Source organism: Poecilia formosa, unplaced genomic scaffold, assembly GCF_000485575.1.
Source record: "Poecilia formosa unplaced genomic scaffold, Poecilia_formosa-5.1.2 Scaffold188, whole genome shotgun sequence".
Lineage (NCBI taxonomy): Eukaryota > Metazoa > Chordata > Actinopteri > Cyprinodontiformes > Poeciliidae > Poecilia > Poecilia formosa.
In genome coordinates this window covers 456,597-483,868 of record NW_006800127.1, presented here as the reverse complement: position 1 = coordinate 483,868, position 27,272 = coordinate 456,597, and the positions used below count along the sequence as shown (strand labels likewise).

Here is a 27,272-nt window from a genome sequence, read left to right as displayed (position 1 = left end):
TGTGTGCTAGCAGCAAACATGTTGACACCATTAAAGATAAAAATCAACAATTCTTGCTTTGTCAATCAAGGCGACGTACACCAGCATAACCAGTTTGGAAAACCTGCAACAAAGTCGAAAACATTTTTTTTTTTTTGCCACCAGCAGTTCATTCCAGAAACATTTAGCAGGGGAAGTTGAAATTTAATTTGCATCACTCGGGTAGCCACAGCACACCTTCCTTCACAGTCATTTTACTACATTAGAGGCGACACCAAAGTATGTCAACATGAAAATGTGAGAAGCAAAACAGAATCGGAGAGATCACAAGGAGTACGAGGCGAGATGGAAACAAGCCCTGTGAGAGTACAGTACGTTCCCCCGCTGAGGCATTCGCTTTTTTCCTGTTTGGAACCTCACTCGGCTTCCTCATACTTTTCTCCAGAGGTATTCAAAAATGTCTGAGCTGCAGTTTCTATCACGGCGCTTTAAAATCCTGCCCTCTCTCCTGCTCGCATCATCAAGTGCGTTTTGAAATTTGGTTTGCAACCGAGAAAGACTTTTTTTTGTCGTTCAGGATTTTGAGGTGTTGAGCTTTGAGCGTACAACGTGCATACTAACACACAAATCAAATAGCTAAACTTGGATGCTAAAATTTAAAATCTGGGTTTTGTTCTTTTTTAACGGATTAATTGTTTTCCACCGTATGCAGTTAATAGGTATAAAGAGCTTCACACTGCAAATTAGCAAACTGTGGGGACCAATGATGTAGGAGTATATGTGTAGGTCAGTCGCATATATCCATCAACTAAAATACATATTCAACTGAGTTAATATAATAGCTGTGCTTTTAAACAGAAATCCACTTCACCGCTTAATTTCTGAATATTTGATGGTTATTTATTGCTGACAACTGTTGGGCCAAGTCTATATTTGCAAATAGGGTCTAAAAGAGAAAACATATTTTCATGCTCAATACTGAGTGACTGAATTGACTGACTGAAGATGTAACGCCAATAAAATAATGCACTTAGAAGAAACACCATTTTATTCTTTATAAGCAGTGTACCGTTTTCCACTAAAAGCCTGATAAAATATAAAATAAAGTCAACGTGAATCGTTTTTAAATGTTAGCGGGAAGATTACTGAAAAGATCTCTGATGCGTTTTTAGTCGTCTGGCAAGATGCGGAACAACCCTTATGAGCTTTCCCAACGCTGCAATGTGTTGTTAATCAAGGCCTGGCTAATGATTAAAGGGGAAAAACAAGTTTGCGTACTTCCTCAGGTGAACTCAGGTCTTGGCTCACGCTCCAGGCCACCTGACAGAGTGGCTGGCACAGGGTGTTTGCGTTTGCACACGTGAGTACAGTCAGAGGCTACGCAGCCTATTTGAAGCCCATAATCTCTGTTGATCTCTGACCTGTGTCTGCCCACATCTAAGCTCATGTTGCTTTTCTCCCTTCGCGTAATGAAGTAAGAGCAGCACAGGTACAGGAACGCAGCTGAGGGAGGCAACAAAGACATAATTGTTGTCTGTCTGAGCTAAAGACGTAAATCTCTTCGGTCCAGTGAACTGTCACCGTATCGACAAACGGATGGTGTAACCCAGAGGGGCTCGGTGTCGGGCTTTCGGCCACTAATCATTATCTACTGCTACCGAGGCTGATCAACAGGGTTCATGCAGCCATGCCCTGATCTTCAATCAAATCATTCCCTGTAAGGCTGCACACAACCGGCCTTGTGAACCAAGACCTGTGTTAAATAGACCTATTGTCCACTTCTTACCACAGAAACACGCTCCACGTCAGAACCATTACATTTTCAGGACTGACCTGCTGCCCTGAGCGTTCCCACCAGCCCTCATTCTCAACTCCAAATGTCTTTGTGAAATCAATCACATCTTCCTTGAGACTATAGAGACACTTTAACCCACCATCGATCTAGTCTAAATGAAAAACTCTTTAAAAAAAAAAAAACAGCTTGGCAGCAGACCTGGGGGGAAAAATACATGGAAGAGTCTTGAGAAAACAGTGTAGTGAAAATAAATGGAATGAAATGACAACACAACCAATGTCTTGTTCTACACACAAAATAATCATGGTGGTTGGGAAGGAGATGTTCATGTTCAGCGATGTGAAAAAGTAATTGTTCCCTTACAGTTTTCTTTTGTTTTGTCACACTTAGATAATAAAAAAAGTTATACAAAGATTTCCAAGTATTATGATTTCATTCATGACAAAGAAACTATCCAAATAAAGCCCTAAGTGAAAAAGGAACCACTTCTAAAATTAGCTGGTTTTCCAATCTCAACTGGATTTAATCTCCAACACAGACTATGGCAGGCCAAATTATTCAATTTCTTCTTTTTTAACTATTCAGAGGTGGATTTGCTGGTGTGCTTTGGGTCATTGTGATGCTCCATACTGTGCTTGAGCTCATGAACTGATGGCCATACGCTCCTTAAAGCTGTGATGCATTACTGTACAACTGTCATGTTAGCTGTATTGCTGTTATTTTCATGCCAGATGTAAAAAAAGCACACCTTCCAAACAATTGGCCACTTCAGTCTAATCAGTCCACAAAATATTTTAAAATTTATCAAGATGTTTCTGGTGAACTTGCACATTTTGTGCTCGTCTTGATCACTATTACGCTTGAATGCTGAAAACTGAATCAGATCAAGTCTGCAATGCCTTAAATTTAGTTTTTATCCTTTTCTGACCTCCTAGATGAGTCATTAATGTCTTCTTATGGTAATTCTGGTGAGTTGAGAACTCCTGCAAAGGAACCCATTTAAGTGAATGGTTGATTCTACAGGTCTGGCTGGATGTGACTAGTGAAATTAAACCAAAAAAAAAAAGTGGTTAACTTCACTGAATGAAGAATTTAACAAAAGAGACAACGGTGAAGACGATTTCAACAATTTTGAAATCAAAAAAAGGCAAAAAACAAAAGAAACCTAGAGGAAGGGAAATACTTTTTACTAACACTGAAAAGCTACGCTGGGTCCTTCTGATTCGCGGCTCGACTCTGAGCAGAGTTTTGGATGACAGACACCGCTGGGCTGGGTGATTACACTACGGGAGGAGGAACTCTCCACTACTCCACGGGTCTCTGGGGAGCACCGCCACATCAACTGTACGATGGAGGGTTTCAGGGCTGTAGACCATCCAGACAATCACCCACCTGCAGCAGTCCCCTGATAGAGAATAATGTGACAGTGGCCCTGATTTCTCCGTCAAAGGCGACGAACAGCATTCCAGGTCCGAGTCCTCGTCCATATAGCACAGCGGGGCTAGAAGAGTCCCAGACACGCTGAGCGTCTCCGGGGTCGTCGTCTGGCTCGCTCCCTTGGAAGGTGATCTACTGTGCTCCACTTCGAACACGCCGTCATCTCCTTGTGAGAGGAAGCCTGACTCTGTGCCTTCTAGCAGCGTGCTGCAGGACTTGGTGATGTGGAGGTGGGAGGCGTAGCTTCCCAGCTCAGAGCACTGCAGGCTGGCGGAGGTGGAAGATCGGGAGAAGGGAAGGAGGAGACGAAGGAAGTTCGAGCCCGGAGTGGAAAGAGGCTGGAGGAGACTGCTGGGGTGAGGAGGAGGAGGACCGGATGAGTTGCCCAACATGTATTTGTGGTTGTTAGTGAGGGAGGGGACAAGGTGGAGGGTGGTGCGGGTTGAAAGTGGAGCATCCCTGCTCTCCCTCTTGGACGTGGCGACCGGGTCGTCTCCGAGCATCTTGCCGTCGGGACACTGGGCGTGCTCGGGCTTCACATCCAGCTCTCCCTCCGAGCATGTGCGATCTATGAAGTGCAGCCCGCGACAAAGGTTGTCCACGCGCTGACCCACGTCGTTCAGAGACAGAGAAAACCTGAGAGAGTTTTTAGGCCGAATGCCAACGGAGGCGGGGCGCAGCACGGACAGCCAGTCTCTCTGCTTGGCGCACTTGGAGCCGTGCGGGGAGTCTGCGCAGACGGTGGTCACCGAAAGACCATCAGACGTTTTACCGTTGGAGTTCAACAGGACCACCGCAGTCTGTTTCTGAGTGTCCTGATCCTGACTGCTGTAGTGTTGGAGGTTTGTGTGCATGTGTGTGTGTTTATCAAAGAGGATCATATGATAGACAATGGGATTAGAAAGTGGAGAAAAAGACAAAAAAAGAGAAATGGAAAGGACAATCATGTGCTTTAAAATGGAGAAACAACAAAAAAGGAAGATGAGGTTGACTTTAGCTGGCTTTGACACATGCAAGGTTTGATCTCAAAACTGGAATATCATCCGAAAGTTTATTTACTTCAGCATACCACTTCACCAAGCTAAACTCGTAATATGCAGAATAAATCCTTCTGTGAAATGAATGCAACCTTTTATTTAATAATGATGATCTAGAGAAGGGACTCTGACCACTGAGCAACATTCAATTTTCTCCTCAGCTCAGGTAAAACATTTCTAATGTTTCTGGTTAAAATTGGCTTAACTCAAACAATGCACCAGCTGTCTGAAACGGTCTTTGCATAAAAATCCTGTCAAAGCTGCAAATATACTTGTGGTATGTACTCCCTTTTCTACCACAGATTTTTTTTTTTCCCAACTAAATTTTCCATTAATATAGTGGATATAGCAGCAGTCTGAACAGGATGCTTCTTCACAACCCAACACTGTAATTTGAAGAGAATCTAACATTGAATTTTATTTGGTTGTAAAGCACAATCATCGAAATTGACAGAATTACTCTGCGTAATGAATCCAGAAATGCAATTCTTTTGAGCAAGATTAAATTTTCAATGATATTCAAACTTACTGCGATCCAACTGATGATCTGATAAAATACATTTTACAAGCAATCCTAGGAAGTCTCACAGTGACGGTAAATAGCGTAAAAGTACAGGGAAAGCCAACATCGCCCACTGATGGGGAACTTCACCGGTAACGTTTGCAGACAGTTCAATTTATGGCACTCTGGTATAAACACCTGCCAAGGGTAAATAGAGAGATTTGAAGCCATTTGTACCTGCAGATGTCCTGGCTGGACGGGGAAACGGACGTCCTTGAGAAACTGCATGGGGCGTTGACTGAGGTCGGGCTCCCCGCCTGGAGAACAAAAACATTCAGGGAAAAAGAAAAAGGGCTGTTAAAGGCAGAAAATGAAATCACGAGAGCATCAACACTCTACTGTTACACAAACTTGAAATAACCTAGCACGTCGCACCCAGTTATATTTCTAGTGATGACTGTAGTTTGTCTTGTGGGCTGACGACAATCAGGTTGTCGGCTTCTGAAACCGATTTGGTTTTTCTTTTTTTACTGAAGGAATCAAAGCATGTTGAATACTGAAGCAGAGGGCAAAAAGACGAGAGGGGAGGAGGAAATTCCCAACACTGACAGTTAATCTATTGGGTTAAAGTTGTGGCACAAATATTCTGTCTGAGAACAGAACAGAGGAGGTGGAAAAAAAACAAAAAAACAGGCACAAACGAGGAGAGATGCTGATGAGACAGAGAGAAATGAACGCATGCAGAGCTGAGGAAAGACGACGCTGCAGGTGGTGAAGGTAGGACGAACGTTTAAATGACAGACCTGAAGCTTTTATACTTGTTGAAAATGATGTAAAGTAAAAATATTCTCACACAGAAATGTTTTCCCAACTTCTTTTAACAAATAAAACTTCAAATGGGTGATGTAAACTCACATTTAAATCCGACAGAGTCAAAACTTTAAAGAGACGCGTGCATCACGGTGAACATCTGAAATACCGTTATATAACTTGCCTTAATTTTACTTGCCCAAATACAATGCAGCGCATAATTTTCAGGTTGTATTTGTAAAAAAAAAAATAAATAAAAAAATATGAAAACCATGCCTGTACTACTTTATGTTCAAGACAGAATACATAAAATGGCAGCAAAATATATTAAAGATTACAGTTGTAACATAATTCAGGAGGAATGAATACTTCTACAAAGCTCTGTGCAGCTTCTATTAGCTCTTTACCGAAAAGGAATAGTTACGTTTTTTGTGACAAAATAAAATGTAATGATTACCAAACTACTTCAGAGCCAAGAGCGTCGCTATTATTCACCCGATTTGGAAGTAGTTAACACAGGAGGCAATTAAATTTCTTTTTAACACAAATCACTGTGTGGTTCACACATAGCTGTGTTTGTCTTGGAGTGAAACGATGCAACTTGCACATCTTTTAAACTTGTGTTATCATACAGGTGTATGATTACCATGAATAGGTCTCCTCGCCACTTCTTTTTTCCAGTTCTTACTTCAGTTTCACACAGTAGCGGCATTAAACACTTGCGTGTTTATCGATACAAATAAAGTGCAATCCGTGGTCTCGGAGTTTCAGTATCTGATATAAAGACAATTTCAACATGAGACTAATTTACCCATCGACTTCATTTCCTGCCAAAGTAAAATTTATAGCTCATTACCCAACATGGGTCAATAGAAAACTCGATGCCCAGCTACGCCCTTCAGCACGTGTAATCCATGTGTGCATATGGTACAAAGTTATAATAATAAAAAAAAAAGCTTTCAGTTCCACACCAAAGGCCAAACTCTTTTCTTTGTTCCGGTTTTCTCCAATTGTCCTCCAAGGTTACCGTTTCACCAAAATCAGTTTGTTCCTCCTGCTTTAATATTTAACCGTTTTAGGTGTAAAGATCACATTAAAAAGCTAGCCAATTAAAAACACTGCAGTGTGTTGTAAAAGTATTCATAGCCATTGAGCTTATTCTCATTTTGTCAAGTTAAATAAAACCACAAATTTATTGGAATTTTATAGATTTTTATTTACACACGGTTCAGCTGCGTGATATTTAATCTCATAAATCCAGGATTTTTTTTTTTCTTTTTTGAAGGCTTTAGGGGTTTGGAGAACATTATTGCACAAACAAACCACAGAGAGGATGGAGAGAAAGTTGAGAAGAAGCTTAAAGCAATTTAAATTATAAAACAAAATTTCAACCTTTTCATGGAGCTCTGTTTATTCCAGCATATGAAAATGCAAACTTGCATTTCAACTGACTAACCGCACAACTATCAGACGACCACTACAAATCTTGCCTTCATGAAAATCTGGCAAGAATGACGACATCATTAAAGTAGGTCTGTGCAATTTTAGGAAAGAAACAGATTAAAATATAATTGCTGAATATTGAAATTGAGTTATTTATTCCTTTTGTACTATTGCATGCATTAATATTACGATGATGACTGCAGTTGGAGATGCTGTGCAGGTGCAAAAAAAAAAAAAAACTACAAGTCCTGTGTGCAGTTTGTCAAAACCCATGTAAGAAACATATCACAAATGTGCAATGATCAAAACATCCGTCTTTGGTCTACGTGCTTTCTGTGACAAAGAACTAAAACTTCACATCAGCATGAATGCAAAACCCCGCGATGAAGTCATGATGTTTTGAGGAGCGTGGAAGTTGTTCGGAGAGGAAAAAAATAAAATACAGGGAATTCCTGAAGAATAAAAGATGCTGCAGGAAACTTGGGTGGATTTAATCCTTCAAGTTTATAGCTACTGCACTGATAAAAGTGCAGTAGCTATAAACATTCAGCCTGTGTAAGAATGCATCATGTCAGAATAACCCAAAGTCCAGATCAAAATACAATCCAGAAGCTGTGGCAAGTGCCAACGATGGATGTTTACGGATACAGTCAATAAAACCTGACAAAATCTGAGCCTTTTTTGCAAAAAAGGGGGCAAATATTTCACACTCATGATGTGCAAAGCTGATAAACATAGCCTGAAGCACTTGCAGCAATAGTTGCAAAAAATAGAAACGGGTGGTTCTACAAAACAATGCATCATGTGGGCTGAATACCAACAATCTAAAAATATGGAAAGTTGAGCATTATTTTCCTTCCACTTCGCAAAATATGTTCACACTTTTCATTGTTTAGAAATACAAAATGCCAAAACACACCGATAAACAGATTTGTCCAAGTTATTCCTTGGTGTCATGATTGCAGAAAGCTACTGGAGGGGTTCATCATTTTTTCAAAGCTTTGCTCCTTTTAATCATTCACTCAGTAATGTCGTGCATGCTGGCCAATAAATAACCAGCAGCGACTCTAAACAGTCAGACAACAGGGTGGCGAGAATATTCCCGAGATTTTAATGATTAACTCCCTGCCATCTGCCTGAATCTCCAGGCTTTTACACAAAACATCATCTCACCACATGCCGTTTTACCTCAAAACATTCTGTGTTTTAATAAAACCGTGTCCACTAACCAACAATGACTTTTATTTTTCTAATCTCCCTCCTCGATTTTCTTTTTAATCTCCACACGTCACCACCTGCCTCGTTTCTCAAAAAAAAAAAAAACGATGCTGGGAAGCTTTCTGATCGATTTTTACGTTCTTTGTTTGAAGCGAGCTGCAACCACGTTTACTCGCATTTTAAAAACAAAAACCTAATGGGATTCAAAGGATGACAAACCTTCAAAAAACCAATGTGATAAAGATATGAAAATCAGAATTAAAAGCAAAAAAAAAGATATTACAAAAGGCATCAGGGTGAACTTGGCCTCCTCAAAATTAATTTCATATCACGCCATTTAAAAGTCCTATTGATGATTTCCTCAAGGAGAAAGCTGAGGCAGAAGTTATCTCTCCAGTCCTGCCTGTCAGCACGCTTACATAAGAGCCACTGATAAGCCTTGATATCAAGCAAGCTTGGAAGAAGAATCATTAGCTCTTCCAGATTACATTGCCAGAAAAAAAAAAAAAAAGGCTTTGTCGGAGAGTTGCTCTCTCCGACAGCCGTTCAGCACTATCACTTTTATCTCTTTTCATTAATCTGTGTTTTTAAAAACTGTTTATCTACACTCCAGGTCCCCTCAGCAGCCACTGATAAAAGCTGACAACGCTGCTTCCCCGGGGGTTAAAATAACCAAACAAATATCATCTGGCCACCAGCAGGACGTAGCGACGGTCTGTGTGGCCTGAAGCCGCAGCCAGCAGCTGATTAGGCTGGATTAACATCCATCTCTGACCTTCGTGCAGATTCGTCGCAAAACTAATTTATTACGGCCCTGCTGAAACATTAAGCAAACCGGAGTAAACAGTTCATTTATTGAGTGTTTAAATCTTCATTTTCACCGTCTGTGGAGCCCAGAAACTGTATCTGGCGGCTCAAAATAGCTTAAGCGTTGTCACATCACAGGTGCAGCGCCACAGACTAAAAACGCATTAATGAAACGTCACGGCGGTCTGAGCGACGGGCAATAATTTCTGGTGTATTGTGGGAAAGTCCTTCAGCTCAAACCCGAGATGAAGTGAGGAGACGTTAAAATATTGAAGCCGCCTCTAGTGATTACACACCAGGGCTGTGTAATCACTCAACCTGAGGTAGGTCTCGGTGAAACTCAATCACGGGACAGCTGCAACCTTTTCCACAGACGGCAGACAGGAGCCCAGGCTGAGGTGTATTTTCTGGACCACTTCTTAAAATTGAAGTGATGTACTAACATTTTCCTTTCCCACCGAGACACGAGAGACATTTAGGCATGTAATCCGGACAACTTAACAGCAGCAGTCGGTGTCGAAGGCTGATTTGTTTGATTGGCCAATTATTTCTTTGGCACTTAACACCGAATTATGTTTTTGTCTCTCCAAAGGTCCTGTGCGTGTGTGTGTGTGTGTGTGTGTGTGTGTGTGGTCTGCAAAAACTGCTGCACATTTGGACAAGGCTTAATTGTGGCAGCTTGATCTCTATTACAAGAGAGAATGCTTTAGCTTATTAAAAATTTATAAAATTGCCAGCGTGTACCGATTTTCCACATAGCACTTTCCATCTGTGTATTATTTGCAATTATTTCATACATTAGCCTGGTTTTCTTCCTGCTCTTTTACTTCGATAGAAAGTATTTATTTGTCTGTGAGTGTGATCTGCGTTTTTCGGGCATTAACTTTATATACCCTTAGTTTTCCTTGGCAATAGAAAGTCCACCTGGCTCAGTGTTTCTGTGTTTAGCGGAGTCATTGATGCGTCCCTTACATTCAAGGTTCTGCTGGTGGTTTCTCCCTGTAATAAGCGCCGCAAAAATGACTAAGTCCTTCTGGTTTCCCCCACTCAGATCAAAGTTCTGATTTCCTACTCGAACTGAACACAACATGTGAGCCAGCATCAAAAACCTACCACAATTTGTCATTTTTTAAAATTGGTGAAATCAGTTGTAAATACTAGTTGAATAGATGGAGACCCTTTTTTTTTTTTTTTACACCAAGGTTTGGCTTGTTTTCTTTGATAACCCTCCGAAAGTAATTTCGCAGCACAGCTGGCTTTTTTCCACCGAGGAACGAAAACTTCCTGATCAGAAAAGAAATCAAATAAGAGCCGAAAGTGCGGTGGAGAAAATAAAACTGATTTGCAGAGGGTGGGGGAACAATTTACTTTACATGGTGCCTGCTGTAAGAGCGCCACCCCAAGCTGAAGAGAAAGAGCCTCGTGGAGATCTGGAAGGCAACGCTGTGCAGAATGCTAATGCAAACGAGCCTATTCTGTGAGCAAACCTGCGGCTCTTCAATTTAAAGCTTCTCCAGATGCGTGGCCAAGTGTCAGTGGCAGTCCAATGAATCCTGAGTGGCTGCTTTGTGGGCTTATGAGGACGGTTAATAGTTTAATTCGTTCCCAAAACCATGTGGGAGGCATTGCCAGTTTCCTGGCTCTGTGCTAAACAGAGAAAAGGCTCCAGCTAAGCCTTCTGACCTCGCCGGGTGGAAAATCAACTCGTGCCAAATCGGTGGGCAATCTTCAGCCCACACCGTGTGCTCAGATAATGCTCCAGAGGTGCTTCTGGACGTATGAACGCACTCAGATCTGACCGCTTTCACAATTTTCTGATCGTTTTCTTTCCGACTACCTTTATAAACACGAATAGAGCAAATAACGCGACAGTAATTGGCTTTATGACAATCCATTTTCATCCCATCTACAGCACCTTTATACCCCCACAGTGACAAGTCCATTAATGGAGGCAATATCACCCTCGTGAAAGAGCATACCTTCTGGCTAAAACGTTTTCCCGTTTTCCGAGCCTCTTATGTTTCTCCTGACAGGCATTCCTCTGGTAGTTTTGCACACGCCTGCAAATCTGCAGGTTCGACGCATTACCGCAGCAAAACTTCGCAGAAAATGTCAAGCAGCCCCTCGTCGGAGGGATCACAAGCGTCTCGTTAGGTCATCAACACAAAAATGGAGCAGGATGCGTCGACAGCATGAATAAATTCTTTGTATGTGCGAGCGCTCGGATGCTCTAAAGTGGACCGTTGGTGCCAAGCTGTTACGAAATACTCCTCCCAGGCTGAAGCTGTAGTTATTTATACAGACATATCAGTTAAGTAGGTCAACATTTAGATAAAAGAGCGTTCCTTTCTCTCTTTATTTTTGCTGATCTGACACGATCTAATGTGATTTGGTTTGATTCTGAGCCATTTGAGATAATTCAGCAACACTTAGCTGCCCCTATTTCCAGCTCATGAGGTAAAGAGGCTGGAATTCAGCAAGGACTATTTATGAAAACTTGCATCTGTGGCACCTCAAAATAAGGCACATGTGTGATTTAACAGAACACAATCAGTTCTGTGTTTCACAGTGATTCAGTGTTGCAAGACAAATCAACTTGGCCTACATTTTGTGTTCTTGCTGCAAAGAGAAGATTTGAGTCGCTGCCAAAAATATGAAAATCCTTCATCTCATCCTGCCAATACAGCAGAGAGCGAGGAGATTTATAAATATAATGCATATATGAATAAAATCTCACTTCTCTACTCTTGCGTTTTCTCATTTGAAGCAGCTTGGAGGAGACGCGGTTTTGAAAAGATAGTCCGCTGCAAAAAATGTATAATAATCCTGCAACGAGTTGGACCGCTGGCGTCATCTGCTAAAATTTTTATCCAGTTACTGCTTTGTCTGGATTTTCAATTTAGTCCAACCTTTTCTCCATCGAGCACACTCGCTCTTTTTTTTTTTTTTCTAAAAAAACAGATGAGCACTCTCGTCCATCCAGAGAACAATTAATCCCGATTTAAAACCTGTCCGTCAGTCGCATTTCCCTGAAGGGGGGAAGAAGGAAACACCATCTGGCGGCACAACTGCTGGATATTAATTAAAGCTGTCAAACTTAAGCGCATTCTTAATACTTCATGTCTATCACTTCATTTAACACACACATTTGTCAAAGGAATGGTGGTGTAGGTAGGGCATTCAATGACAACGTGTCTGCTTACGGACAAGCCGAGGAAATCGCAGTCTGAATTGGTGAACAGGAGTCCTCAAAGTGAGGATGTTATTATATCCATTTATGGAAATAAGACTAAGGCAAAATTACAGAAACTCTTTCTTTTAAACAAAGGTGACGATCATTTATTGTGTATATTCATTATACGGAGGGCGATCTATTGGGCGATATATTTCAAGTGTTGATTACTATTAATACGCCTTACAGCAAATTAAGAACTCAAAGTGCATTTTTGCACAAGTTTTTAACATTAGCCATTAAAAATAATAAACACTTAATGCAGACATGTTGGCATGCTGAGATGTATGGCAATTTACTGCCAAGTATGTACACTCAGTCTTGAGTCAATTACATTTTTTATTCCATTTCCTTCCACTTAACTTTTGAATAACACTCTGGTGCAACATTTCTGTTTAGCAACAACCTTTCGTGGCTTATGCGCCTCGTTTTGGGTGTTAATGGCCGACAAGTCAGCAGCCGTACACACGAGTGATTATGTCATAACATATTTTAAACAGATTTATGTCTTTAGAAATACTTTATACAGGCCAAACGTTTTGGGGGTTTTCAGTAACTGTAAACAACAATAATCTAAATTCACACTTGAGATATTTCATTCCGAGTGTAATGAAGCCCCTGCTGATGACCGGTTAACTGACTGCTGGAGATGAGCACCAGATTTAAACCATTAAAGATACGAGTTACGCTTTTTGAGCGACAGAAGTAAATTAACTTCTCAATTATATTTAAATGCATTAGGATGCCACAATACTTGAGCTGTTCATTCGTGGGCATTTTCAAAATATTCTCAACTTCTCCCTCTCTTGTGAAGTTTGTTACTTGGCGCTAACCTTGCAAATATTTGTAGCAAAATCTCCAAGCACAACAAAAGGAGCATGTGATATCGCCAGTGATCTTTGATACTGACCACAAAAGCACTTTCCTTAAATGAAAAATAAACCAGGAAGAAACATTATTCTGTCATGAAGTTTTATGTTCAACTTTAATTCTAAATTGTGTTCAATCAAATAGGAAATGGCTAAGTTTAATACAGCTCTGACACAGACGATCAGTTGACCTTATTTATTTAGTTTTACAAGCAGCCCATCTTATTAACGAAGCTGAACGCCGTCCTATAAGACAGTATTTATGTCCAACCACAACCATTACCCTGAAAATGAGCAATAAATTTGCCACTTGGGTGCATTAAATGCCACCTTCCTCGTGCCTAAAGAGCGAGTGGCTGGTGAATCAAATAAAACCGCTGGGAGCTGTCCCTGGGTGACAAAATAACTCCCGACATCTATTAGTTCAACTAAAGCGTTTATACTCTTAAGAGGCTCAGGGACGAGTGGACTGACACGGTGGCACCTCACTCAATACAGGAGGCCGGCTTTAGGTACAGTGGCATGAGAGGAAGGAAGAAGGAAAAAAAAAAGGGATAAAGAAAGATTTACTGATTAGAGAAGAGGACCTGAGTAGGGCCATGTGACATGAAATCAGGTATTTTATCAGCTGTTTTCACTCTGTTGGCTCCTTCCATTTGCCTTCATCTTTAATTTATAGATTCTTTCATTTGTATGGTTGTCACTCACCTTTGATATATTGCTGGATCTGCTAGCTGAATGACCTAGAGGCTTTTCATTCTGTAGAAAAAAAAGAAGAAGAAGGAGAAAAGCATTTTAGTGAGCAAATAAAACCACATTAAAAACAAAATGAAGAATAAATGCCGGTCAGCATGCACTTTTTTTTTTTCCTGCACTGAGAACACGCATCACATTACCATATGAAGCACATTTTATTTCTAATGAAAAGTGCTGCTAAAGGAACAGCCTTCATACATCAGACGCATCGCATTTTATAGAGTGAATAACGGAGGACTGATTCAAGATGCATCAATCAAAGCTCAGAGTTCCACTGAATCTCGGTTGCTTGGCGTCTTAAGTCCGCAAATCAACTTATTAAGCCACGAGACCAAAGGACGCCAATTTCGTAACGTATCGTCCAAACTCCGAATCAAATGGTGTCGTACTATTTGCATCATTATCCAGGAAGCAGAACAAGTAAATTCTTCCAAAGCTGTCAAGATGCGTTACGAAGCTTTACCGATTCCCACTCTGTGTCCTCAGCTTGCATCAGAGGCTGGGATAAACAGCTGCTGGCGTGTCCCGATTCATTCAGGATCGGCAGTGAGGGCGGGCATGATTTCTTAATCAGTAATCAATCATAGTTGCGTAATGCGGAGCTCACATCAAAATTGACTGGACACGTGAACGAGCATGCAAGAAGAGCTTGGCTGAGAGAAATTACCACCGTAGGAGCATTTTCTCAACATTACCACGTTAGGTGTGGGTTAATTAAAGTGTTAAAGGGGTAAAAATCTGCTCTTCTATGCTTTCCACTCACTGAACTCCTCAATAACTCAATATTCCACACATTAGTAGCACAGACGGTTACTAAAAACTGATCACTGCTTATTTTCCCCACTATAAAATTCCTTCAAGATTTGAACATTGCATTAATATTTAGCTTGGGTTCAGTCTAGAGCATTTCCTTGAATTAATAATGCTGCACTTGCAGTAACAATAAAAGAACCGCCACCAATTAGATGAATTACATCCATCAGCATTACAAATCATGTCTAAAACCCAACCTCGCTGTCTTATTTGCAGCAGGCGTCCTTTATATTGGATAAAGCCGTCACTGATACATCCCAGCAAGTGCAGGTGGAAATCTGATCCATGAGCTAGGCTGCACTATTCCTGGCAGGGAGTGTAAAGTGTAAGATGAGCTTAGGCCCAAGGCTAATGTTCAAATTTATCGCCAAATACACCTAATGATGAATTATATGCTACAGCATTTAATCGGATATGTTTGTCAAATTTAGAGGAGTCAAGCAGATTACTAAAAAAGGTGTTTACGTACAATGAAATGGTTGACAACACTGCAGCTGTATATAGGGAAAATTAAATTTTTTCTTAGGTAAACAATTAAGTTCAATATTCTGCCATGAGTTTTGAAGCAACAGGAGTGTGCGATGGTGCATTTGTCTTCACAACACCTCAGACCTGAATCTTTTTACACAAGACAGAGAATAAACACTGGAAAGATAAACATTGCTTGTAAAGTCTCTGGTGAAATCTCCTTCTCCATACTTTGTCTGAAAATGTTCCCATGTCCTAAAACGGACTAAGAACCACTGCATGTTCCTGCTCTCTCAACAAAAGCTGGAGTTTCGCCCTGCTTGGTTCCTCTTTATGGCATTTATTGGTAAATACATTGATTTCTATTACACCACATGTTTACGTGGAAATACTGGAAATGATTAAATACAAAACATGTCTTTCATGTTATGTGATGGCAGCAGATTCGCTTTATATAGTGGTAAAAAGTCTTTGCTCAGATGGGAAGCCGGTGTCTACATACTCAAAATGTACAAGCATAGTTGCCATGGCAATAGCATGTCTGAACTTTCTCCATCCTTCAACTCAAATGCAAGAAACCATAATTACTTTCAACTCTATGCAAGAGTACATGTAAACACTGAATAGTAACACTCAATTAATCCAAACAGGCATTCATTTTCGACCATTAAAACGACGAGCAAACAGAAATCTGGCCTCGCTGGGAGAAAAAGGGCGCTCGATTTGTGGTGAGTAGGTCGACTTTGGCTAAACAAGAAATCCATCATATTCCCCAGTGACCTTTAATTTTCTCACACTCCTCTCATCAGAACAGAAAATGTCTCCAATATCTAAGGAGCTCTTGGAAGTATTAGAATCAATACAATTTACTCCACTAAAAATGTCACCTGCATGCATGAAACTTAAACTGTTTTTTTTTTGTTTTTTTTTAAATCATTGTTTTCTGATGTGCCTTAGTCAGGAGGTAGACTGAGGACAGATGTTAGGTTAAACATTATTTTTTTGTTAGCTTTTAGCATTGTGAAAAATATGACATATTCTTCCTCATGTATTCTAATGCTGGTCCAATCTACCTCAAAGTCAACAAATTTGATTTGAATTCGCCCAATCTAAAACAAAACCTGTTACAAAGCACAACTTCTGGTTCGCTAATGTCCTCTGGAGAATAAATCTGCTCCGACATGTTTTCTTTTTTGCCTGTACTTGCGAATTGCATGACTCTACTCTGTTTCATTGTCTTCCCTTTGTCAGTGGGGTCCATTTCATTTCCACAAGATGGCAAGTGAGGCTCTACCAAGGGTACAATTTGTTCAGAAAAATCAATGACTAAACTTGACACGGAATTCAGTTTCCCAAGGTATGGCGATCAAACCTTGAAAAGCACAACGGAAATATACACAACAGTAATGAAACTTGGCCTTAATCCGGTTTTCTCTGTCAAATGTGAAGCAGCAAGGGAATATGCAAAGGTAAAGGTGAAATAACAAGGCCACAAGTGCAACGCTGTTGTAGACAGTAAATGATTAGAGGAGATTTTGTTTACTTTATCATTGCACACGCTATAAGCAAGCAGCCATATTGGACATTGGAGTCAAGGTTGGTGAGCGCTGATTTTCCCAGATAGACCCTCATACCGAGTCTGGCTCTGCTGGAGGTTTCCCCCTATTAAAAGTCTGTTTTTTCTGTCCACAGTCACCCCATGCTTGACCAGGATGAGAGATTACTGCAAAGTCAATAACTTGATATAATTGGAGCAACTGGCATTGTACAATAATTTGACTGTAAAGCACTTTAATCGTGATGCAATCGTTTCACCTGAAAGTTACCACATCATTAGAATGAACTGGATCGATTTGAACAATTTGGACGGGTTTGGATTTCATACAACTGGAAATGTGTGAGACCAGTTATCAGTGTTGATTTGACATGTGTTGTAATTTGGCGCTTTATGAATTAAATGAAACAGAATTAAAGGTTTAGTGTGAACATTACTTTATTGTCAGAAGTCTGAACATGTTTGTGCAATATGAAGACTATAAACATCAGATTGTAAAAAACTGACTAAAATGTCGACAAAAATCAAAGAGATGTTAGAATTTAAATTAAAGAAAGCCATCTATTTTAATAAATGAATTTAGATCCAGAGAAGGAAATCCTGCAACTGCTTATCGCTGACTTCCTGTGATTTCCTGGGAATTACAGCCAGTAAGGCTGTTAACAGTAGGAACAAACATCTACAACCAGATTTTTGTACCAGAAAATCAACTATTTTCTAAAATAAATTTCATAAAGAAAATAAGAATTAATCAAGTATATTTGTATAGCACATTTCAGCAACAAGTCAGTTCAAAGTGCTTAACAATATGAGAACAAAAGAATTAGACAAAATAATCTAATAAAAAAAAATGAACAAACAGGAAGAACAGCTCCTGAAACACCCAAGACCTGACGTTTTATTTATATAAAAACAGTGTTATCGCTCATGTCGACACTGCCGTTGTGTTTTCTATTGATGCTGTTTTTCTAGACTGAATCTTTCCTGAGTGTCCCATCCCATAGAGGGACGAGCCCAGACTTGTTGAATGTTGTCTCCACACTTGAGCAAGTGGCCTAGATGGGAAGAGTCACAGAAAGTCATAATCATTTTTGCTGTAAATAAGCAGCTACTCCTCATTTGTAGCTGCAGTGCAATGAAAGCTTCCACCAGTGAACCAACCCTCCTCTCCCTCCCCCCAGTCCTCCTAAGCCACATTGAAATTATGTGATGTGTAGTAAACAAAGTATTAACATCACAACAAGCTTCCAAGCTTGGAGGAAAAGCACCAATAGAGACGTAACTCGGTGAGCTCTCTGCTTCTGCTGCTTTAAAACAACAGCAAAGGGTTAAAAGAGTGAGAAAGTAGTCTTGTTAAAATTGCCTCAATCCCAACTGAAAATTACGTTCAGCGGCGATGTCTACACGCTGCGTCTACCGAGTCCTAGCAGACATTTATAACAACCATCTTGTTTTCCAGGCGGAGAGATGTTTTGTGGCATTTCCTCGGAAAGCCTAATAAGATGAAGAGCGAGGGGGACAAATATACCACTTTTTTTTTCTATAAAGAGATCTAGTCTTTACGCTTATCCGACGAGAAGCTTCATTATCTACAATTTCAACTTGGACAGCTGGAACACGTAAGATGCCTAATAGCATGATGTCTTTATGCGAGCAGCAGTTTGCTAAACTGACAAACTGCAGACTGTAAACACGAGTGGGTACGAATAGAAAATAAAGCCCAACAGCAAACCGTTCAGGTCAGATACTCTGCATTATACTATAATGCAAATATTTATAGGACTTTGACTGGGCCATTTTCACTCGTAATAATGCTTCTTCGACCATTGCCTTTGGACAGGAGCTGTGACTGCATGTTCAGGCTCATTACTCTGGAGGCTGGATGTTGAGCTTCTCCACCGGTCTGAAGTAATTTACCCCTTCTAGCAGTTTCTCTTCCCCACAGCATGATGCTGCCACCACCATATTTCACAGGAGTTAAATTTTGGTCTTAGCTAATGCTCAGACTTTCTTTCACAAATGCATGAAATGGTGAATGTGGAAAAACATCAAGTTTCAAATCCAGCCACAGATTTTTGGTCTAATGCAGGGCCAGACTTGGACTGTGCCACTAACACATGCACAGGCAGTCCTGGCTGTATTTCCAGCATCATCCAGCTGGAAGGTGAACCTCTGCCCATGACTTAAGTCATTTGTTGCATATTTAATTGAAAATGTTAAAAAAATATCCTCCTCTTGGAGACATGAAAGCTAAAAGACTGAAAGTTTTGTTTTGCTGTGACCTAGAACAATGTTTTCAAACCTAAAATAAGCCAAAATCAATATGTGACAGCCGAATAGGGAGGAAAATAAACCACACAAATTTGAAAGTTGGCTCCAAATGATTAATTATATAATGGCAATTTGCCTTTCAGAGTGTCCTAATGAAACCATCATGAAGGCTTGTGAGCTGTGACTAAATATGCCATCAAAGTATTTCCTGCTGTGCTTGTTTTAGATGACACGCAACCGCCATCATCACTTCCCCTCCAGGCAGTGAAACCAACGCATCTACTTTACTTCCAGTGAAATCAGCCGTTTGGTTTTGAAAACTGACATTATTCTGATAGGGGAAACCGGGTAAAGCTTATGATTTGTACCAGACTGTACTTAGCATCTGATCTTTCTGTCCAACACAAATCTAAAAATTAGGTCATCCCTTACCCCAACCCTCCACTTGCAAAGAAAATCTTCCCTAAACATGCAGCTTGCCATAAAAATACAGCTGACATGGACCAACATGCAGAGGTACGAGATATTCCAGCAAACGCAGCATTCATTGTTTCCTCCCCGAGCACGAGTGGCACATTCTGGCAAGCCACAATAAAGAGCACCTACAGGAGAGGAAGTGGGCCTTTTCTGTGGCTTTCTGTTTGCGCCGTTGTCCAGCGGTCACTTCAGGTGGAAATGCAGACTGGCTGCGAGTTTGCAGCCGAGCAGCAGAACAGAACCAGATGAGAAATCTCAACTATGCAGCGCAACGACGACCAGGGCCTGGCTGACCACAAACGTCTAAGACGAAATAAAACTTAAAAAAAACATTGCTGTGTCAGAGGATAAAGGCAACGGACTTCATAAGCTGCGAGTTTGTGATGTGCGGACAGAAGTAGAAATGAAACACATGCGCCAATGTGCTGGCTTTCTACAGAACAACTTGACTTCAGTTGAAAGAGCTTTTCTTCTCTGAAATGGCATTTTCCCTTAACAAATACAATCTGTAGCCCAAAAAGACATATACAGTGGGTATCATAAAACCACACCATCCTGAGATAAAGACAGATGTGGGTGAAAACATTTCTATACGAATAAGAAGGCCTACTTTATCCTCAACAGGATGTATCCTTGTGGCTTTCCCCATTTACCACCTTCTCCTCTTCCTCCTCTTCCCCCTCCTCCACACATTATCCCCTTCATCTTAGGAATAATTACATCAGTATGTCCAAACAGGATGTGGAAAAACAGAGACAGTGACCATCAGGTTGAGGTCAAAGCAGATACTTTACAGAAAGGCTCTTATGGACGCATTACCAAAAATTACTTCAGCAACCAATAAGAGTCACAGTGAGAGATCAGGAGCGAGTTTTCAGGGGGTTTACGGTACATAAAAGGAGAAGTGAGATACAAGAGAGACATGGGACGAGGGTAGATCTGCTCCACAAAAGGGAATAAATATGCAGAGATCTGAGGAAAGAGTTTTCAAAATCTGCAGTAAAGTCACATTTCCTCATTAGCACTGCAGTTAGTTTCAATCTCTCGTGTTATTTATGACTTGCATGAGAAAGTCAGACTACATATAATTAGTCCAGCACAGTACCGACTAATAGCTGCATCATTGTGATTAATGCTATTCTACCCAGTGATGAAATGATTCCTTCAGAGGCTCAAAGAAGCACAAACATAAAAATAGAAATCAGGAGGTCAAGTCAATAAGGACTCACTTCAAAGTAGGCAATTATTGCTTAATTTGGGCACATCCAAGAGTCATCTTTCACAACGATTGCACTGAATGCTTCAGTTGTGAGTCCTAAAAACAAGTATGCATGTATGATATAGGAAAATGACAATTGGGAAACATGCTGACCTTTGAGGTAAGTTAGAAACAATCAGCTGAACAACCACCAAAACCAAAGCTCAGTCAGTGTCTTGCGAAATAATTCATGCCTTGTGACATTTTTACATTTAGTTACATTACGGCCTTAAAACTACATAAATTTGATTAAGATTTTATGTGACCGACTACACTTTTACAATCTCATAGTGCACCGAGTTTGGGAAAAAAAAAAAAAACAAACAAAAAAAAACAACACCACAAAGATGATGTAGTGGTGCATCCAAACCTATGGAATAGGCAAGAAGATCACCATTTGGAAAAGCAAAAAAAACGAGACCGACTGACTCTGGAGAAGCTGCTAAGGTGGGAGAATCTCTGAAGAAGAAATTATTCACACACCCCACAAATCTGACCTTAATGAAATGCAATTCTGGAAAGAAGACCCATCTAGAGGACACAGCAAACTGTTGTAGACGACAAACTGGTCAAATGTGAGCAAAATGAAAATTTCTGGCCAACATGAAAGAGAATACTCCGACTGCACAGCTGCTCTAACAGCACTATTGTGAAACATAAGGGTGGGTGCCGGATGCTGTGGGAATGCTGTACAAACACAGAAACTGGTCAACACCGACAGGGAAATGGAGGAGGTAAACAAGACAATCCCTAGAGAAAACCGGTTTTATGCTGCAAAAGACTAGAGACTAAGACAAAGGTGGGGGACCTTTGGAACACCTTTGTACGTTCAGTGTCTCCCAGCAGACACTGAACATCTATTATTAATAGATAATAATGTCCCAATCAGAGTTCACATCTAAATCCAACTAAAAATCTAGGGCGATTATTCCCACACTTTTCTTTTGTCACCATGCTCTACATTGACGTTTGTCGTTTCAGGACTACAAAACGGAAAAGTTGGAAGTCATGGTAACTCCACCGTGCTCTCCTGCCCGGTGCCATCTCCTCTTCCTCGTCTGCTTCTGTCCAACAGCTTTAATCTCTGCCCCTGACATGTGACTTCCCTAATCCCCCCACCCCCCCCTCCAAACAGCTGCAGATTTGACACAAAGCTCTGCGATTTGGTTCATCAGCAGATGATGCGACATGCTAAGCTGTGCAGTGAGAGCCGCACAGTATTTTTACACGTCTGGCTGCTCCGTCACAGAGGTCGCTGGTTTTGACTGCAGCTGGAGCTCCAGCTTCCCTATGCGTTCTCATGTGAGCACAGTTCAATGCCAGGGCGGATGAGGAAGGAACAGACCGCTCTCCTACTGGGGGCAATTAGATTTTTGTGGGTTTCTCATGTTTTATGCTAGACTTCAGGCAACAAATCTGCAAACCCCCCACTCATTTGGAACAAAGGGCAGCAGCAAAGCAGGAAGTGGGTCAACCTTTCACACTGAAAAGGTGGCAGATGCTTCTCTGGACTGTACAAAACAACATGCATTAAAAATGTACATGAAGACAAAAAGATGAGTGGGAAAAAATGATGCACCTACACCAACACAAAGGAACAGATGCACCATCTTTCCTCACCTTGCCGCTCTTAATTAGCTCCTTTCTGCCATAGGTCGACATGAAATAAGAATAATAATGCATCTCAGAAGCATTATATCCACAGAGACTGAAGGCCTCACCATAACAACCAGTGAAGGGATATCACAATAAGCCTTCGCCTCCTTTCTACAGCTCGTCTTTTAATGAGGGAGGAAACAAACGAACAACAGTAGGAACAGGATCACTGACAAAGCAAAAGGAACCGCAATTTAAATATATATATGTACATACCTGAATCTTCATTTTCCAACAGGAATTCATTGCTGGATCTTCTAGTCACCTCACCCTCTCACTCACACACACACACACACACACACACACACACACCCACACACACTCTCTCTCACACCGACGAATGCAGATCAGGGGGGTTTACATGCCCCTTCTGTAAATCCTTGAGGTGAATCCAGATCGAAAAGGATTGAGTTCCAGTGAAAGCCAAGCCTTTACAAATACGGAAGTAAAGCTGCGGCGTCAGTAGTCACTGAGCAGAAACAAAGGCGGAGGCAAAGGTAGGAAGAGACGCAGCAGACAGACGCAGAACAAGCTGCTGCCCTACATTTTTTTTCTTTTCAAACACATAAATACTGATCTGCTGCTGCTGCTGCCTGTCCAGGCTTGTCTCCCCTTCAGCTGCAGAGAGGCACACACACGCACACACAGCATGCAAACAAGCACACCCCGTGTTTTGTTTTTTTTTGCTACTGTAATCTCATTGGCCGAGCCTCCACTTCCTCCAGCTGATCTTGATGGGAGCTGGGGAGGGGGAGGGGCATACTGCTGTTGAATCATTCAAGAGAGGGAGGAGGAGGTTTTAAATAGACCGTCTACTGAGCTGGACCTTAAAGAGCCTCTTGATAACCCTGATTAAGCTCGTCGCGTACCACCACACATATTAACACAGCCTGCCGCCCCATCAATCCCCCCCGGTGATTTAAGACAAAGGAGTCAGCCGCCTGAAAATGTGAAAAACTGCTAAGGATCCCCACCAATCACAGATCCCGTTACTCCCACCTCCACCAATCTCTAGCCTGCAAGGTGGAGCGGGGCTGACACGGGTGGCAATTCATTACACACATCTTCCTCACAGCTGTGCCCAAGGACGTAGCTAAGACAGTCTGATGCTGACACAGCAGGCCATTAAAGCCCAAGTCCACCAATAAACACACCAAGTCATCTTTTTTATATCGTCGTGAGTCACCAGATTGTTTCACAAGGTGAAGCCAATAAGGAACATGTCTACAAGAAAGAAAGAGAAAGATTTCCCCTGAAGAAACAAACCAAAAATGGGTACATTTCAGGTGATTAAACAAAGAATAAACGAGCTGAACACATTAAATCACCTAATTATTTCCTGTTTGGGTTACATTCTGTGCACACACAGATGCCAGACAACCTTATGTGACCCCTGAAACTCAACTTTGAAAACCTGTGGCTTAAGATTTATAGTTTAGTGACATTTCTGCAACCAAGAACACATTAAGCCTTAAACAGGTGTTGCACATACATAACTGTGCCCCAGTTTGTACGTTTTGTTTTTTTCAACTTCCATTTTTGACCCACATCAAATAATTTCTAACTTGCGATCAGTATTAACAGATAATACATCTGATAGAATATTTAATAATTTTTCTGAACTCTGATCTGGAACCACACAACATTCTGGGGAATGTAAGCAGATTTAACCTCAGAATTTTTCATGGCCAGCTAAGCTAGATTGGTGGCACCAATTGACTCATTTACTCTTTGGTTACCAAGCAACCAAATGTGTGCCTCCACATCGACTTTGAATGTAAACCAGACACGCCTGATGCTCAAAACGCATTTGGTGTGAACGCACCATCAGGGAAATCTCTAAAAATGTATAATTTTAAGTTAAAACTTTAACGCTCAATATGTCTCTGAGCTGTGAGCTTCGGAGGTTTAAAAGGTGCAGCATTACCTGAACATGGCAGATTATGACCCTAATCTCACTAAAATAACTATATATGACCTCCTTATGGTAGATATATTTTATTCGAGTCACATGACCCAATTTCTTCACAGTAGACTTTTAGTATATAGTGAAAAATCACTTTAAATCATGAATAGTCAAAACGGATACAGACAGTTCAGGAGACAGGTATGAATTGAAGTGAGGTTGGTTCACGCTGGAAGATTACTCCTTTTCTCTATCTTAATAAAGACATCTTGGATCCTTTCAATTGGATAATGAGATGAGTAACACTTCACTTTCATCGAGCTCTCTCAACAACTTTTGTCACAAAAAGCACAATTCCAGCAAATATGCTGGTGTGACGGAACTTATATGTTTTTGCATGGATTCAGAGAACTATAAAGTGGGTGTGCGACAGCGGAAGTGGTTTACGAAACTTACTGGAAATTCTGCACATTATTATGAAATGTCTTCAGTAGAAGGAAGTTTGAATTTTGAATCTTCAAATAAATATTAATTTCTCTGATGTTGTGGAGTCTGTCCAGAACTTCATTTAAAGGGTGGCTATTATGTCAAAAGTACTTTTTTGAGCTCTATATCATGCTACAATATTATTACCTCATCAAAAACATAGCTGGAGTCTGCTTTGAATCCGTCACGCATGTTTGAGAAATCCCAGAATCTCCCGTTGCAACCATTACAGCGGTGTTTTACCGCTTGCTTTCACAAAATGCGCCCAGCTCCTCCAGACTAGCGGCAGCAGCAATTAGCAAACAAGTGGTGAAACTGCAAGTCTGCTGAGTTCATCAGCATTTTTGTAACAACTGAAGGTAATATGCTTACCTGACAAGAAACCATGTTACCTAACTAGCCATAAAATGGCACTATGTGCTAAACAACAAAATACTGACACTTTAATACTTTTACAAGGCTCTGCATATAAAAGTTTTAGCAAACTAGATTCTTTCCTTTTTTCTTTTCTTGCTTGTGGCTTTATTTACAGTACATTATTGGACATGGGTAGAGAGAGAAGGTGGAAAGACATGCAGCAAAGGTCTCAAGGTCAGGAATAGAGTTCAGGACTGAAGCATGGAGGACTATAGTCTTTCTATTTGTGGAGCTGACTATACCGCCACACCAGGAGACGCACCAAACTAACTTTATTTTTCATTTAACCAATCTTCCACTCAACAAACAAGCCCAGTTGTCAACAAATGTGTTTGTGCTCGCACTTGCTCAAAGCCAAACATCCACAGAACCCGATATCTGATCACACATTTTCTCTTGCTTAATAGTGAATAAACCACAGGCTGCAGTTGGTGGATGAGTGCTGTGAAATTAAATTCAGGCAATAACTCGGATGCATGATGAGGCAACACCAAGCAAACGGGAGGGCTGATGATATCTCGTAGCCAAAAGGCTGCTGCAGCCAACTTCATTTAAAAACACCAGTTTCTGAAGATGAGGGGTATGCTTCAGATTCACAGCAGAAATGCCAACACCAGTGTCTGCAGCCTGAAAACAGTCAACAGGCTTTTTTTCAGACAAAAGTAAGGCGCAAAAAGAGAAGATTGTCAGCTGGTGACTCAGCTTGCTAACGACTATTTCGCTTGAAAAAACAAAAATGTTCTCTCAGAGCAGCAGAACAGTCAGAAGGGCCTTTTCACATGAAGATAATGGGAGAGTGGGATTATAGAGAAAAGCCTTTGTTGTTGTAGCATCAAAGTCAATAAACACAACACACTGGATCTATATTTACATGTGGCGTGATATGCAGTTCACAGACAGGCTGGAGGAGCTCCTTGTTGGTTCCCTGCCCTTGAGCAGCTCTTGCCGTTTAAGTACAAGTTTAAGATTTCCACGTTGACATGGTCATTCAACCTTCGACATTCTGAGGAACTAAAGAGCAACTACAGGAGTTACGGAGCTACGTGGAAGCGTGTGGTTGTAACATCATCTGGTATGACTCGCTTTCTGTCAGGCCATTGGGAAGAAGCACGCAACTGAAAACTGTTGGGAAAATTACACAAGTCCCTCAGTTTATACCTTGGAAAGCCGCTTTTAAATGTATGCATCTACTAGCTTGGCACATCTAACGACCGAAAAGTTTGACCATTTTTCTTTACATAACAGCGCAAGCCCCGTCAGGCTCACTGTGGCGCTTTTGTGAACATCCGTTTTAAAGGCTTGCTTTGCTCTGAACTTTGACAGGCCTTTCCAGCACATGAACACGCTTTAAATTCAAGCCGAGCTCATACAGACAGACTACTGTTGATTTTAGTCAAAGCCTTTTTGGCTTGAACGAAAATCTCTGGTTGCGAGTTTGAATTGATGGTCTGGAGTTGTTCATGGTGATAGATGCACCAACTACCAATCATGACCAGTGACGACCTAAGACAAATATCAAGGTGTGTGAGAAATTGTCGGTGAAAATGCTGGAGCCCAGCCTGCATCGCTTCCACAGCATCCTCCTTTCCCTCTTTTTAACTCTAATGATGAGAACATTACAACCCATAGTCCTACTCGTCCATTTGTTGTTTGATTAATATCTGATGTGTAGACGGGCATTGTTTATTGCGTAGCATGACAGGCATGACAGGAATTACTATTGTACTGATAAACATGTCTCATGTTTAGGTTTTGGAAATTGCACAGTGTGCGCCAGGCTTAAGCCATCCTGATGCGACACTGGTTGTATCCATTTGTGTCATTGTGGTGCTATAAGCAGAATCTCCTAAATAAAAGAGCAACTCACTTGTAGCCATGCATACACCTCTAACAAGCCTCCACTATCAAAATTCAATAATTGTCCTTGAATGACAGCCAATGAAACCTACAGACAAAGAGAACGTTTAAAAGACTTTAGTGAACAGATGATAAAAAATTATAATTTAAGTTGGTTGGCTCAAGTCAGTTGCATCATCCAAAAGCTTTCCTTCTTCAGGATTGCTCTGCGGATGTATTCAGG

The 27,272-nt window shown here is 41.0% G+C and overlaps 1 protein-coding gene across 5 annotated transcripts in view; it reads right to left on the bottom strand.

Moving 5' to 3' along the window:
* The window catches only part of marchf8 (membrane-associated ring finger (C3HC4) 8), a 98,505-nt gene that overhangs the window by 24,526 nt on the left and 46,707 nt on the right, over window positions 1-27,272 (bottom strand). For 4 of the 5 annotated variants that reach the window (XM_016678696.1, XM_016678699.1, XM_016678700.1 and 1 more), the window contains 3 exons: window positions 13,838-13,888; window positions 4,988-5,067; window positions 3,167-4,039 (listed from right to left, as the gene is read on the bottom strand). In XM_016678696.1, the coding sequence (XP_016534182.1) occupies window positions 3,167-4,039; window positions 4,988-5,067; window positions 13,838-13,888 (1,004 nt within the window). Of the gene's footprint in view, window positions 1-3,166; window positions 4,040-4,987; window positions 5,068-13,837; window positions 13,889-22,599; window positions 23,004-27,272 lie in introns of those variants that run through there. The other variant, XM_016678701.1, reaches the window with a different exon arrangement.